Source organism: Eurosta solidaginis, chromosome 1, assembly GCF_040869045.1.
Source record: "Eurosta solidaginis isolate ZX-2024a chromosome 1, ASM4086904v1, whole genome shotgun sequence".
In the NCBI taxonomy this organism is placed as follows: domain Eukaryota; kingdom Metazoa; phylum Arthropoda; class Insecta; order Diptera; family Tephritidae; genus Eurosta; species Eurosta solidaginis.
The window spans coordinates 96729077-96746212 of record NC_090319.1 but is presented as its reverse complement, the minus strand read 5'-3'; the positions used below and the strand labels follow the sequence as shown (position 1 = coordinate 96746212).

General features: G+C 33.7%; 1 protein-coding gene and 1 long non-coding RNA gene across 2 annotated transcripts; both read right to left on the bottom strand.

Moving 5' to 3' along the window:
- Positions 1-7821: 7821 nt before the first annotated feature.
- Positions 7822-8698, bottom strand: LOC137236734 (uncharacterized). Its single transcript, XR_010948603.1, has 3 exons — positions 8458-8698; positions 8064-8288; positions 7822-8009 (listed from the first exon to the last, which is right to left on the bottom strand). It is a non-coding gene; the product is annotated as an uncharacterized lncRNA (long non-coding RNA).
- A 1392-nt stretch (positions 8699-10090) lies between these two features.
- On the bottom strand, positions 10091-16905 carry LOC137236725 (deoxyhypusine hydroxylase-like). Its single transcript, XM_067759696.1, has 4 exons — positions 16829-16905; positions 10845-12017; positions 10591-10771; positions 10091-10534 (listed from the first exon to the last, which is right to left on the bottom strand). The coding sequence occupies exon 2, from the start codon at positions 11829-11831 to the stop codon at positions 11130-11132; it is 702 nt and encodes a 233-aa protein (XP_067615797.1). The 5' UTR covers positions 11832-12017; positions 16829-16905; the 3' UTR covers positions 10091-10534; positions 10591-10771; positions 10845-11129.
- Positions 16906-17136: the final 231 nt, after the last annotated feature.

Genomic DNA, 17136 nt, shown 5'->3' with positions numbered 1-17136 from the left:
GTTGCGCAAAAGATATTGGAAATTTGACAAACGACTGCCGGCCAGGGTTGCACAAAACTCTTGGAAATTCGAATGGCTTATGTCAAAACAAGCTTTGTTTAATATGTATATGAACAAATTTCAATGAAGCCCGTTCCCTAACAGTCAGTATTAGTCAAAAACTGCAGGAAGAAGAAATACACACTTGTACACAATGGATTTCCCCCTACTCGCTTCTCTGAGCTTTTAGAGGACCCAAGAGATATCATATTTATCCTCTTTGGTAAAAGGGTTCTCAATGACACCATCACTGAATATGTAAAGGAATCAGAAAATAATATAATGATGGGGTATTTCAACATAAATATGAATGTATCGTCAACATACTCATATCAGGGCCCGTATTACGTGTTACGATCCCGTGATCGATTCTCATTTTTTAAATCACAATAGCTCTGAATGGTTGCATTAATGGCATATTTGAACTAGTGACAAATAGTACTCATTAGATCCATAACCCAACAAATATTTAGGTTAGAAAACGATTAGAAGACGAATCGAATTCTAATGTATTTCTCTAAGGTAGAAGGTTAGAGGACGATTTGCGAAATTGTCGCGAATTATAGAGTTCTCGACAAAAAGGGGACTTCGTTCTCGATATCGAGAAAAGGGTTAGAATTCTAATCGAATTATAACGTCAAATTCTAATGAGTTTCTAATGAGAATTTTCAAGTGATGCGCAATTAAATTCAATTATTTAAAATCTGCGAAATTTTCATTGTTTCATTATATTAAATACGTTTATTTGGTTAAAATCTTATGTATTAAGAACGAACATATTTCAAAGGCTTTTTCTATTATAATAAATTAAAAACGTACTTAAAGATTGAGCTCAGCGTTGGTTTGAGGTGCGGATGAGGAAGCGTTTTCTTCATGCCATTCAAATAGCCCTTCAATAATCTGCTCGCTTTCCTTTTTTAACCTTTTTTGATTCATTTTCACTTACTAGTATTTATTATTATAAATAAAAAAAAACATTTCGCAACTTCTGATATTTCCACTATTTTCATTTTGTTTGCATGACACCAAAGGGGATAAATACAATAAGAGCCGTTACTCGTTATTTTTTAGGCATTTACTCGATGTATACTGAGAGGTAGTCGCTACTTTTTTTTTTGGGCGAGATGTTTATAAATGTCCTCTATACATTTTCGTGGGGTATTTGTGTTTATTTTTCCGACTGTATTTAACTAACGTATTTAATTCTCTTTCCAAAAATCACGGTTGCACAAGGGGCCTACACGGCATGTATAAATGCGAGACAATTAAAAATGTCCCTCTCAGAAAACATTCGGCCAAAGAGTATATATTTGTTAAGAGGCGTCACTCGATACTTTTGTTGTACAAAAGCAAATTACTCGATGTTTTCTCAAGGTAGTCGTTGGTTTTTTTTGTCAGATGTATTTATAAAAACGCCTTCTATACATTTTCGTGGGGTATTTGTGTTTATTTTATTGATTGTATTAAATTAATTAATGAATTCTCTTTCCAAAAATTGTAATTATGCAAAGTCACTTCACCGCATAAATATATAGGATGCAGTTAAAGAAAACTAAACAAAACTTCCTTGAGAATCACATTCGACATGACAGGGTTGCTTTGGCAACAACAAAAGTATCGAGTGACGCCTCTTAACAAATATATACTCTTTGATTCGGCATCAATTTTTTTCAATTTCCAGCGAAATACTCGCCACAAAGTAACGAGTGACGGCTCTTATTGTATTTATCCTCTTTGATGACACTAATAGCTGAATTCAGTAAGCCGTGTCTAGTCACTATTAGAGACTATCTGGGGTGAAAATCACTTTTGAGACAATTTGCCATTCTGTAAGCTGTCTCGCGTCTCCAGCCTCACAAAAGCAATCACTAATTTGTGAGCTGGGCCGGGGCAGATCACAAACGTGAAAATTTCAGAAAAAGTATGAAAATTATTTGCGAAAAACGCTTAAAATATATTCTTTTTATTCCTCAAATTAAAATAAGCATAGAAAAAATTAAAAAAACAGAAAATACTTAAAAAAGAAACATCGAACTATGTGGCGCCACTGAGATTCGAACCTACACACTTTGGGATTTTCTATAAAAATTGTGAACGGCATTTTAGCAAGCTCAGCCACAATACCACCTGAAGTTGTGTTGACAAAAAGCAATGCTATATTATTTGTTCAATGTATGAGTAAATTATCATTTTGGTGAATTTCGTTGATATGGTGAATTGTTTTTGTGACTTTCGTTTACTGAATACCGAAATCATCTCAAGTCACAAAAATTGTCTCTAAAGGAAAATCTCAAATTTAGAGACTTGAGATGAGACTGAGTTACAGAATTCAGCCGTAAGAATGAGTGAGCATGTCGTGCAAATCATTGTGAATGATGACAAAGTGTGATCTCTTATCTGTCAACTGCCTGACAGGCTGTTCAATATGGCTACTTTTCAGCGTTTTGACAGGCTGTTCAATATGGCGGCGCCTATCTTCAGCGGGTGATAAAAAGAGATACAGAATGAGACAGCGATAGTCAAATACGAATCAGGTGATCCAATCACTTTGGAATTTTAACAGAAGAGATCACACTTTGTCATCATTCACAATGGTGCAAATAATCGATAACTGTGACAATAATCATAACATCGCATTTCTAGTGTTATTCGTATCGTTTCACAGTCGAATTCTAACCTAGTTTTTGATTCGAATTGCATTAGAGAACTACATTAGAATTCTAATGTAAAATTACAATATTTCTCTAACGTTAGAAACTGTGTTTGCTGGGAACTTATTATAATTTTTAGGAAAAGTTTGACAGCTGCATCAAAGAGGATAAATATAATAAGAGCCGTCACTCGTTATTTTTTAGGCATTTACTCGATGTAAACTGTGAGGTAGTCGCTACTTTTTTTTGGGCGAGATGTTTATAAATGTCTTCTGTACATTTTAATGGGAGAAAAAAAATCATCAGCTGAGTATTATATACATAACAGTAGAAAATTATACATATAGTAAATTGTTAAATAAGTTAAGGATTTAGCATATAAAGATTTTTATTTTTTATTTTTATTTTTATTTTGTTACGAGTTAAGATAGGATAGGACAGTTTTCCTTATAGTAAAAAGTTAATCCGTTATATCAAATGAATTCGAGTGAGAGTTAAAATCATAACACAAACACCGGAAAGGTTCATTTAATTCGAAGTTAGTTCTACACTGCCTCAAAAGAAGAGGTTTGTAATGTCTTGACGCTCGTGATGGGATATTGAAGTTTACTTCGTTCAAAAGAAAGGGGCTAGAAATTAGTCCATTCAGTAGTTTAGCCATAAATAATACTCCTAGCATTTCTCTACGGCTAGCGAGAGTTGGAAGATTGATAAGCCTTAACCGACTAGTATAAGGTGGAAGATTATATGCAGAGTCCCAATGAAAATTCCTTAAAGAAAAAAGTAAAAATTGCTTCTGTATTGACTCAAGCCTATCTGCATGAACTTGATATCGCGGATTCCAGACTACTGATCCGTATTCTAGTATCGGCCTAACCAATGTGGTAAAAAGGGCTTTGGTTACATAAGGGTTACTAAATTCTTTAGACCATCTCTTCACGAATGATAGAACACCTCTAGCCTTATTGGCAGTAGTCATAATATGAAGGTTGAAACTAAGTTTAGCATCCATCGTAACTCCCAAGTCAACAAAATAATTTACTGATGCAAGACAAAAATTATCAATTACGTAAGAGGCTGCTGCCAAAGATGCAAGAGGATTTGGAAACCTTATACAAATGGCTGTGCCTAAGAAAGTTGAAAGTAAATGTGGATAAAACCAAGTCTATGGTATTTTCGAAAAACCTAAGTACCACTGTTATCAATTATCCAAGCAATGTTAACTTGAAAATTAGGAAAAGTGAAATTAAAAGAGTCGACAAAATGAAGTATTTAGGAGTCTTGATTGATATGAACTTGAACTTTGGAAAACATATAAGCAATTTAGAAACTAAAATTGCAAAAAAATAGGCTTCATGTACCGATCATGTAAATATATTAACCAAAGTCATAAAATATTAGTATAAAGATCCATCATTGAACCACATTTATCTACTGTCCTACAATATTGGAAGGGTTTTACAATGCTCCAATAAACTTTTTTTTAAAAGTATTGAAGTTATTACTACTTTTTATGTGATTAGGAAGTTCATTGAAATATTTCAGGCCCTTATGAAATATATATTGCTTGTCCACTTCTGTTTGGAAAAGAGATAACCTAAATTATTGTTTCCCTGATTACGCATGAATGTGCAGCATTTACATATGTAAGCTTTTCGCTGAGATATGTTGGTAATTTATTAACAACACCGCTTTGGTCGCTTTGATTTCTCCGCAAGATTACAATGAAACGCCTTTCCGATTTCTCAGCTTTAAGTGGCCAAATCGTTTATGAAAATTCGGCCTTAGTCAGAAATGTCAGAATATAAAACACTCCGAAGGTTTTGGGCATATTGTCATCGGTGTTTATGGTGCTTTGCTGTATATAGATCCGGTACGTTCCAGTGACAAGCACCATTAAGGTACCTACCATCTCGGACCCGCTTTATCTATGAATAACTAGCAGTCGCCAGAGCCTGAGGATCTAAATAAGTGTATGATACATTCACATTTCTAACGACTGAAGGTGAGGTGAAAAATTGGGTTGCGGAAGGAGTCCTTTAGTTAATCTGTTTGATAGTTTTCGTCCAACCCTGCGTGGCATGAAATGCAGGCCAGCCAAACTTTATTGTGGTGTGCTAAACTGTTAAGTTTTTTCACGCACTCAAGGACTTGAGCATCTCATACCGCAAATGTCGATATAGCCTTGAGTTTTCTTGACTGTCACTCAATTTTTAATACTCCTATTAAGATTTATTTCTGCAAATAATTCTATTGCGGCTACTTTCGCCAAATCGCTTGGGAACTGTCCCAGTTGTATGGGGCTATTTAATGCTATGCATTCAAAAATTCCAGCTCAACTTCAACATTAAATACTTTTCGAGTGCCTCTGTCCCCAGATTCAGTTCTAAGTATGTTTTTTTTTCAAATCACTTTCTCAAAGATGTTGTCTCCGGAAAGTTGATAGATGGGGCTCATCTGTTATCTTCTCTCCTTTTTGAGATAACGGTGAGTGCGTGATTTTTTCACGGTGATTAAAATGCCCTGGACGACAAGCGATTGTTACATGTACTATTATAGGCTTGACTATAACAGTGCGCATATATCTTATTGCTCAAGATCTGTGTCGAAATTTACTGCCAAGTGTTTAACTTCGGTCACAGTCTCTAACTGAACCCCATGAAAGCGATTAAGTGGCTATGTAACGCAAACTTTTCAGGCCGAAGCTCTGGCGATACCTAGTTCCTCAGGGGAATAAAGGGGTTCGATGATCTCGAAGGTTCCAAGTAGTCTTATCAAATCGTTACCGTGATGATCGGGTTAGTAACTTAAAGGTGATGTTTTCATCTTCGATAAAACTTCCAAAACCTTCAGGGAGTCTCCTAATCACTAAAATAATAAGGATAACTTCTTTGTGAAGAAAAATTACCGTTTAAATTCCTTTACCATATCGGGCACTTTCGAACTTCCCTCTTACAACAACGTTGTCCCAATAGTCTTGGCATCGGAAAAATCACCATTAAAGCACTTTAGAACAATAAATTTCTGTCGTGAAAATTCATCTGCCTTACATATGCCTTTCAGAGTTGGTATAAAAAAATGTAGGGTATCTACCATATAAATTTCATATAATGGCGTTCTCTTTTCTGATAATAGTATCGCCCTGTTGGTTCTTCTCAGCTCTCCAGTGAATGTGTTCCTTTCACAAAAATTTTTTAACTGAATAACAAAAGAGGTCTCATCATTATCTACAAAAATGGCCATAGCACCAGCTGATTTTATTCAAAGACTTTATTGATTTTATTTAGATTTTAAGAGGGAAGCGCGAGTGTGACATTTTTTCCAGAAAAAACCACAAGGCTTCAATGAGTTGTCTCATTTTCAGATTTTTGTTTGTTTGTATTTCGTTGCCTGTTTCTGGTGCCTGAATTATCTTCTCTACCTTCAAAACAAACAGAACAGAACGTACTGTAGATTAACTTTGCATTGCAGATAAATTTTAGCTACATACATACTTAAATGCATTTGTTATATATATAAAATAATATAATATATTAATTATATTAATTTATTAAAATACACGTTTTAGTAAGAAAAATATTGTAATAATTTTATCTGCACATTATTCACACCTATTCTGCATTACAATTCCGTTTCAGATCTCCGCTCCGCTCGAACTGAAAGTTGGTATCTTGAGTTCCACTCGAATTGAAAGAAGAAGAGGAAGAATGAACGAATTTTCGAAATCAGCTGTTTGTGAGAAATTGATGAAATTAGAACACAACAAAGTAAAGAAATATTTGTTAAAAATTTATAAATTAGTGAATATTTCGTTATTTAACATTTATTTAACATAAATAAATTATGGAAACATTAGCCGTTGGAGTTTTAATTGAAGAGGAGGAAAATGCGTCCCACAATGTAGACGTGAGAGTGGAAAGACGTAGAATCAGAGACATCAGTGATCCATTCAGGATAAGCGATGACTTGTAAGTTGGTGCTGAAAGTGCTAAACCTTCATACATGTTATATGTTTTTAGATTCAAAAAAAAACTTTAGGTTGAATAAAGACGCATTTAAGTATGTCTTGGATATATTTGATGCAGAAGTTCCGAGAAATACTTTGACTTCCTTAATAGCAATTAACCGCGTAATGGCTGCTTTGAGGTAAGTCGAATTAAGTCGAACGTTTTTTTTTGAACCTAAATAAGAAAATAAGTCATTAAACTTTACCAATTTTAAGTTCAATTTCTTACAATTCGTCACTCATCTCAAATGTATTACACAAATCTCGCAATATTTGCCTTTCCATTCCCGCCTGGCAATTTTCGTATGCGTTGCTTTCCAACTCCATTAATAATACCGCGGCTATTGATTCCATTATAATAGACAGCTATAATTTGTGTCTGTTTGATGGGTCCAGTTATATGCCAAAGCAAGCTGCCGGCGTAGAGGAAGGTGAAGCGAAAACGTAAACAATCCTTGCGGAAAGAATAAATAAACCTTTATAAAGTATTTTAGGCCAGTGCAATGAAATTAGCATCCTTAAAATTCAGAAAATGTCAACTATATTCGTGCAGGAACCCGTTTTAACAAAACTTGGTGGCCACGGCAGGGAATTGGCCAAAAGAACAACAGAACACACTTACAATTATAAAAGCACTTCACTCAAAAAAATATAACACTGCGGCAATATATTCTATTGCTTTTTTTTGTACAAAATGGCGTGGATAATAAAATATAAACGTTTTTCAGTGTTTTTTACAAATTTTCTTTAATTTATTTTGTTCCAATGTTCACACATTCCGTACCAACAGCTGATTTCGAAAAATCATTTGCTCTTCCTCTTCTCTTTACGATTCCGTCGTAATGCAGAATACCAAACTTCGATTGAAGCGGAGCGTAGAACGGGAACGTAATCGAAATGCAGAATAGGGGTGAATAAAAAGAAAATCAGCCCTATTCTGCATTTCGACTTGGATTGGAATTTTTTCGATTTGGCAATTTTGGTATTCTGTGTTCCAATCTCTTTCGATCCAACTTCGAATCGTTCGATTTTTTGTATTCTGCATTTCGAGCGTAGTTCCGTTTTTCTAACTTGCAAATTAGTTGGCGGAAAAATATTTTCTTTTTATTTTTTTTTAATTTATAACAGAATTTTAACAAAAATGTAAGTAAAACTTGTTAAGAAACGTAGAAAGCTTGATGATGATTGTTTTTTATATGTTTCCAGGTCAAAAACAACATGTCGATGTCGAAGTCCTTGGACGTATTTGCGCCGCAAAAGTATCTAACACATACTTGAAAGCATCCTTGTTAAGTCGAAAGTTTTTTATGAACCTAAATAAGAAAATAAGTCATTAAACTATACCACTTTTAAGTTCAATTTCTTACAATTCGTCACTCATCTCAAATGGATTACACAAATCTCGCAATATTTGCCTTTCCATTCTCGCCTGGCAATTTTCGTATGCGTTGCTTTCCAACTCCATAAATAATGCCGCGGCTATTGATTCCTTTATAATAGACAGCTATAATTTGTGTCTGTTCGTTGGGTCCAGATATATGCCAAAGCAAGCTGCCGGAGTAGAGGAAGGTGAAGCGAAAACGTAAACAATCCTTGCGGAAAGAATAAATAAATCTTCATAAAGTATTTTAGGGCAGTGCAATGAAATTAGCATCCTTAAAATTCAGAAAATGTCAACTATATTCGTGCAGGAATCAATTTTAACAAAACTTGGTGGCCACGGCAGGGAATTGGCCAAAAGAACGACAAAAACACACTTACAATTATGAAAGCACTTCACTCAAAAAAATATAACACTGCGGCAATATATTCTATTGCTTTTTTTTGTACAAAATGGCGTGGATAATAAAATATAAACGTTTTTCAGTATTTTTTACAAATTTTCTTTAATTTATTTTGTTCCAATGTTCACACATTCCGTACCAACAGCTGATTTCGAAAAATCATTTGCTCTTCCTCTTCTCTTTACAATTCCGTCGTAATGCAGAATACCAAACTTCAATTGAAGCGGAGCGTAGAACGGGAACGTAATCGAAATGCAGAATAGGGGTGAATATGTTTCCGCCAACTAATTTGCAACTTAGAAAAACGGAACTACGATCGAAATGCAGAATACAAAAAATCGAACGATTCGAAGTTGGATCGAAAGAGATTGGAACACAGAATACCAAAATTGCCAAATCGAAGAAATTCCAATCCAAGTCGAAATGCAGAATAGGGCTGATTTATTTTTCTAGGTTTGCGATCATAGGATGCGAATAAGAAGCTAGATATCCTGGTAGCAATCACGACTCGCATGTATGGAGATTAAGTAAGCTGAATAATTATATGGAACGTAGATATGAAGAAGGTGAAAGAAACACCTGGCTATTAGGTCTTTACTTATACACCGTTTGAAAATAACTTAATCTTAATAATCTTATTCTTTACAGGGGATGCTGGGTATCCGTTGCAGCCGTGGCTAATGACTCCGTATAGGTCAGTTCACGAGGGTAGTTCGCGAAGCAATTTTAATACGCGACACTCGAAAACTAGGAATTTTGTGGAGCGCACTATTGGAGTGTTGAAAAACCGTTTCCGATTCTTATTGGGTGCGCGACAATTACATTACTCACCACTTAAAGTTAGTAAAATTATAAATGTTGCTTGCGCTCTGCACAATATATGTATACACTACAGAGTGGAAGATTTAACAAATGTTGACTTTCAAACAGAAAGCCCTTAGGAGGGGAGGAGGAGGAAGAAGAAAATAGCAGTGATAATGATTATACTGCTGTAGCCAATCGCATTCGCAACAACATACTCACTTCGTTTTAAAAACATATAATATTCCAATAAATAAGAAGTTATATTATTTTATATTTGTAAATGTTTGTAAATTTTAATAAAAATAATTCACTAAATTCTATATAATTCAGTATTTTTGATTTTAAGGTAATACAAAAACAAAAATAAATAAAATAAAATATTTGTTACTGAATTCATTGTCAAATTAATTTTGTTTGCTTTCTGGATACTACAACTCTAATATTTTCATTTTAATTTAAATTTTTTTCTGCAACAGTTCTTCTTTCGCTCTATTATGTCGCAGTTGCTCTTTGTACTGTTTATGTGCTGTGTCTGCCAAACGTTCCACAGATCTGTTCATATGGCGCAAGAGCGTTGTTGACTCTTCCATTTTATTTAGAGTCGCTTCATTATATTTTTTGGTACACTCGTAGAAATCTTTTGAGTAGGGAAGCAGCGCTCTCCTTTCTCTTGGCAGGCTGCTAACTCTGCTACAAGATGGTACATCAGCGGGATTCAAGGGGTTGTGTAGCGCAACATATAGCTTCTCCAACCCAATTGTCAACCTCACCTTCGAGCGGCGGATCCCGTTTCACTAACAGACGAGGCTCTGGCGACCCCAAGCTCCTCATGGAACTTGGGTTGGGGAGGGAGGGATGGCCTGAAGGTTCAATGTGGCCATATAAATCGTTCCCGAGATGGTCGGGCCAGCACCTTAATGGTGCTGTGTTACCGGAGCGTATCTGTATCCGACAAAGGACCATCACATCGATAACACTCCCCAAAGCCTTCGGGGAGTAACCTAATCGCTACAACAACAACATGGTACATCAGCATCAATCGATGAAGCAGAAATGTCCATTCCGGTGATAGGTGCGCATTGCTGGGTTTCACCATCAAAATCTCTCGCACCACTTGTGGACGTTTCCAAGCCCGTCAGCTCAATGACCGTCTCCTCTATGGGACTGAATCTCCGTAAACGGCATTGTCCTCCACCAGTGCTCAACATTTCCTTTGTCTTCTTGACATAGCAATTCCCATCAACCCACGTCTGCAAGAATCATTACAAGTATTAGGAAAACATAAGTTATTTGAGGATAATCTTACCTTTCTCCATAAATTGGCTTCTTTCAATGGGGGACCTAGTGCGTTCAATACCGATGCAACATCTTGCCAAAACGCCTGGACTTCTTCCTTAGGCCTTTTTGAGAACCCTTGCGCTATATCTCTTTTTGCTGAAAGCATTTCCAACAACTTTTCGTATTGTTCCGGCGTTGTACTTCTTGCCCTGCAAAATCACAAAAAAGTAAAAAGTTTGTTTTAAAATATTTTTTATAAATATTAATATATATTTTACTTACATATTTTCCAAAAAATTGCACTTTGAAGCCCGCGAAAATAAAAATTAAAAGAATCTCCGTCAACTAATTCGCAACTTAGAAAAACGGTACTCCCCTCGAAATGCGGAATACGTCAAATCGAGACTTTCGAACATGGACTGAACGAAAATGGAACGCAGGATAGCAAAGTTACCAAACTGAGAAAATTTCAGTTCAGTTCGAAATGCAGAATAGGGGTGATTAACTATCACAATTATGATAGTATTTGTTCTTTATCAAAACATCGTGTTGGTTTATATATTTCCTTCAATTACCTACTTTAACCAAACCATCTGCATATTGAAATTCAGGACTATTTTCATATTCGTACATATCCAATGCTATTTCACAACTCTCCTTTACAACACGTTGTTTATCCTCTGCATAGCGATTTAGTATATCTATACACTCTTTCGTAGCAATTGCACCCAAAGCTTCCGCGCACTCATGATGTACCATTTCATTTTCGGTAGCATCTTCCAAGTTGTACTTCAGATAGGGAATACTGCATGGTTCTTGTATTTGACCTAACACAAAAGCTACTTCATGACGAAATAAGGCTGATGCATCCTTTAAACCTTCTGCAATGGTTAAAATGCTTTCGGTCGTACGAAGATTTCGAAGGCTAAACATAGCACGATATCTTTCGAATAAACTTTGCTTTGAATTCAAGTAGGTTGCTTTTAATTCTGCAATGGTTTTATTGCCGTCTGCCGGTGGTGAGGGATCAACTGATGCATATGTATTTGTATCATCAACTTTTTGCCCACTTTGCAGCCAATGCAAGCGATCTAATGCGATTAAACATGTTTCCGCTACTTCTACTATAGGATCACCTTTGTAGTGTTCTAATATTGGTATAACTTCTGGCGCACCAAGCGCTTCAGCCGCTTCATGGCGTACCATTGGTTCTTCTTTTGTATCTTCAAGTACTTTGGTTAAGATATCTATAGCTTTCTTATTTTGCATCTGCCCTAAGCAATATGCTAATTCATGTTTTAACAATGTTTGTTCGAAAATTGACAATTTATGTATATAATGCGTCTTGAACTTCTTCACATGAGCTCAATATATTTAAAATATAGAAAACTGAATTGATTTTTAAAAGTTGCATAGCGAGCATGTTATATCCACATAAGAAAGTTGATTGATGGTCTCAAAAGTGAGCGGCATACACATAAAATGAATATACTTCAATAAAAGAACACAAAAAAAATTCTCAGATACATACTTTACATAAAATAACCTTGTATATCAAACCTAAGATGAATATATATTAATTATATATATATATATATATTTTTTTTAAATTTATTATTATTATTATTTTTTTTTAATGCTTAATATATAATAATTATATATATTTTTTAAACTGTAAATTATGCTTTTTTTCATTTTTTTTTTCTTTTGAAATTTAATATGTTAGTATACATTTTTACTTTAATATATACTAGCTATATATATATTTTTTTTTATGTGTAAATTTTTCATTCTTTTCCAATTTTTTTTTTTTAATTACTTATTGACTTTTTGGTTATATATATATATTTTTTTTTTAACATTTAGTTATTAGTTTAAAGTTTAATACATATTTAACATATGCAGCAAAATAAAAGTAACACATACAAAAAATAAAAACAAATTCAAACAAAGCAAAATGCTTAAAAGCAAAGCAAAAAACCAATTATTTATATATCTTCTTACTTATCTTTCCTTTAGTAATCTTCTTGTATACATTTCAGCATAAAACAACAACTATAGAACCTTGTATAACTTTGTCTCATGTAAAAAAAGGATAACAAAACATTGTAATTATCCACATTCTTCATATAAAATAATTCACTTAATGTATTAAATTTATTGAAAATGTTATATTTGTTTCTTACCCTATCAAACTTGGTGCAAGGAAAAACAAGATGTTCAGCAATTTCTATAGTATTACATACACTACACTGATCAGAAATATTTGCTTTACTTTTGATAAGATAGTCTCTTCTATATGTACGTCCAACTAATAGTATGTTTAATAGTTAAGTGTCCTACATATTAAAATTAAATTTTTTAGATTTGAACCATGGATTTCTTTCTTAATAGATACAACATTTTTTATATCAAATTCTCAATCTTTAAATGTACATAAATTTTCCTCTTTCAGCTCATACCAGAGAGCTTTGCTTATTCTCATGAGTGCTTTATAGATTTAAGATCAGGGGGCCTACTCTGTATTGCGATGCGAAAGGCAGTGCGATGCGAAAATAAATTGCGATGCGAAAGGTAATTGGAACTCTGTAGCGCTATCGCATCGCTAACAATGTCGCTTTTTTATTTTTCGCTAATTTTTTGCTTGAGTATGCATCACTGACCAAACTCAAAGAAAGAGAACAAAAGAAACAAGGCCATTACAATTTCGGCAAACGATTAATTTTTGTTGAACAAATTAGAAAAAGGATTCTGTAACATTATGGAACGATTTAAATGAAGAAAGGATTGATTTAAATGAAGAAATCCTCCCAGTTCAGAAATTGAACTGGAAGAAGTGAACGTGATAAATACAGAAAACGTGGAAAATCATAGAATGGGAAATATTGCTAGTTGTATCAGAGAACAAATAAAAAATGACATGATTTCAAATAGAAATGCTTTATAAAAAAGTGGTTTCGATTTAATTGTTATTTATTTATGTATTTTAAGTCCACTAGGATTACAAATTGTTGCTTTTGTGTTTGTTTTGTTTTTTGAGTTGTCCTATATATTTTTAAATGAATATAAAGATATCAATTTATAAAATCATCAATTAATACTTACATATTTGAACAATGCGAATGCCTATTACTTGTAGCAAGAAAAATGCGAAAATGAATGCTGTTTGACATTCGCTTTCGCTTTACAGAGTGCCGTCAATGCGAAAAGGGAGAAAAATTGCGAATGGGCAAAATGTGAATGCGAAAGTCAAAATATACATGCGAATATCAAGATACAGAGCACCGATTTTGCGATTTCGCGTATTTTTTCTTTCGCATCGCAATACAGAGTAGGCCCCCAGTATTCAGAGTAGTACCAGTTGTTACAGCAGTTTTATCTGCCAAATCAGCTTTTTCATTAAAATTTATACCCACATGGCTAGGTACCCAAATAATTACAATATCATCAACATTTGAATTACTAATGATATTATGGATTTCAGCAATTAAAAAAAAAAATTGGTGGTTACATTACAGTTCAGAGCTTGTATGGCTTGTAAACTATCACAAAATATACATACTTTTTTAAAATGATATTTAATTGAAATTATAATCGCTTGCCTAATGGCATAAAGTTCACCAAACATAGATGCATAATTGTCATCCAATTACATATTTTTAAATCGATATTACTATTCAGTAAAATAGAATGCAGTTTGTTAAGATTTACACATTTATATGCATCAGATATCTCAATAAAGCATATAATTACTTTTTCTTTATTCTGTTTTTTGTCCGCAATGAAACGAAGCATTTCATTTATACACATTGTGGCCGATTTTAATTCACGATATGCAAAACTTTTTTGTGGTATAATTACCAATTAATCAGATATCTTAACTATTTCCTCTTTCAGTACCATGTTTAAACTTTTAACCACTACAGATATTAAAGAAATAGGACGAAAATTTCTAATATACTCTAGATTTTTATTTGATTTAGGAATAGGTATAATTTAAATAATTCGCCAGCTATCTCTAACTATATTATTTTGAAAATGATACTGGAGAATCTTTTTCGTTACTGCCATTATTAACAAAAGAAGAAAAAGAAAGTCTATTATTAACATCCTGCTTACAAATGTTTGAAATTAGTTTAACCAATGGTTCATCTTCATTTATTTTGAATTTTTTAATTAGCAAAGTTATAAGTTTCTCAATTTCGCCAACTCTGTTCCAATTAATTGTTTTAAAAACATTTTGAGATGACTCTATTTTCTTTCTATCTGAGATTTCTAATTTTTGTACATTTTGTTGCATTTTATTAGATAATTCTATATATTTCTTATTTATTAAGGATTTTTTAAAAGTTCCATCAAAATTTTGAAAATTAGAATCTATATAGTTAAGATCCTCCAATAATGACAGTTGACTGGTATTTTTTATTGCATGGCCATATGTTTCATTGACTTCTCTCCTGGAAATTTTTTTCCAAGTCATTATTTTCGTAATTTTCTTCTCATTAAGCCATTTTTGACAATTTCTGTTATTTAACGCATTGTGTCCCTCCCCTCCACATAATATGCATTTATTTGTATCATCATTATTGCATCTGTTTTCACATCCTCCTATCTTCCCACAAATGATGCATCTCTTCTGAGATTTACACGCTTACTTTGTGTGCCCCAACCTACCACAATTATAGCATTGGCGCACTTTCGGAATATAATGTTTAACCTTCAGCATAACACAAAAAATTTTAATGAATTCCGGAAATTCGCTGCCTTCAAAAATGATCTTTACAGCATACGTTGGTAAAAATTGCTCAGAATTATTTGGATCTCTCCTTGTAATTCTAGAAATTTCCATAACTTTAACTTCTGATTCAATATTTTCCATGATATTAGTATTCGTAAGGCGGCCACCGTGGTGTGATGGTAGCGTGCTCCGCCTATCACACCGTATGCCCTGGGTTCAACTCCCGGACAAAGCAACATCAAAATTTTAGAAATAAGATTTTTCAATTAGAAGAAAATTTTTCTAAGCGGGGTCGCCCCTCGGCAGTGTTTGGCAAGCACTCCGGGTGTATTTCTGCCATGAAAAGCTCTCAGTGAAAACTCATCTGCTTTGCAGATGCCGTTCGGAGTCGGCATAAAACATGTAGGTCCCGTCCGGCCAATTTGTAGGGAAAATCAAGAGGAGCACGACGCAAATTGGAAGAGAAGCTCGGCCTTAGATCTCTTCGGAGGTTATCGCGCCTTACATTTATTTTTATTTTATTAGTATTCGTAAATTCCAATGGAATTTGAGTAACTACTCCCACAGTTTGTAACATATTTTTTGGTCTAAAAATTCTAATTTCCTTTTCTTTCAGATCTTTATTATCTAAGCATTGATTAGCTCTCTGATATGAGCTGAAAGAAGCTTTATATAAAAAACGTCCTACTGCAATTATGCCTTTAATACCTATTATATTAAAATGTAAAATCTTTTGATAAAAATAAAGACCATTTTTTACCGTTTCATTATTGAACAAAGAACTTTTAGAAGTATCAAAAAGTACCCAAAACTCCCCTTTATGATTTTCCTTATACATAACTGTATCTGACTGCACAACTGTATTCATTTCATTATCGTTCATCCCTATATTTTACATATTAGAATCTTCAACAGTTACGTCTAGCTGTACATTCGGTACAGTACCCTCTGTTACACTTACATTTTCCACAACATCTTTATTCAAATCATCTTTAGTATTTTTGTTGTTATTATCTATACCACTATCTATGTTTTTGTCCACATTTTTATTTTCTATAATTTGATTTTGCTGAGTTTTATGTACACCTTTCGGTACAATTGTACCTTGAAACGGTATTTTAATATGCTCTGTCCTAGGTTTTTTTTTTTAATAAGTCTTTTACCACTACCATTATCTGTGTCACTGTCGATCTCACTGTCCAAATTTTTGTCACTTTTTTGCCTATTTTGCCTTTTTATCCCACTACGCACCCTTCTCTGAGTCCTCCCCTCCCCAAACCGTCTTACGGAAGGATTAGACCCAGAAAAAAGCCCGTCTAACTCATCAGACACCGAAGTGTCCTCCATTACACCAATTTAACTATAAGTATGTTAAAATCATGAAACAAAACAAAAAAAAAAACTCACCAGTTAGACAAGGCATACAAAACTTACTTTTTAACACCTTACACTCACTTTTAAAACAACTAAAGTTAACTTTATAACAAAAATTAGCCGCTTCACTCGAGAAAGAAAATTTTTACATTACATTTTTTTTTCCTTTTTAATCCGTTATGTTGATGCTGATTTGCTGCTTATAAAAATTTTGCTCCGTGACTATATGTTGTCTGCTCTGCGTCAAAATTGGAATTGCGAAACGTGCGATTCAATTTTACATTTTGTAATAAAATTCCAATTGTCAATAGAGATGGCGGGACACTGAGCATCGGCTGATACTATTGTTGGGCACATTGTTGGGAACTATCGAATGAAAACTATCAAGTTATTTAGTACACTCATTTTATTCATTCGATAGTCATTTGAAATTCGTTCATTACTAATTATTCGAATTACCAG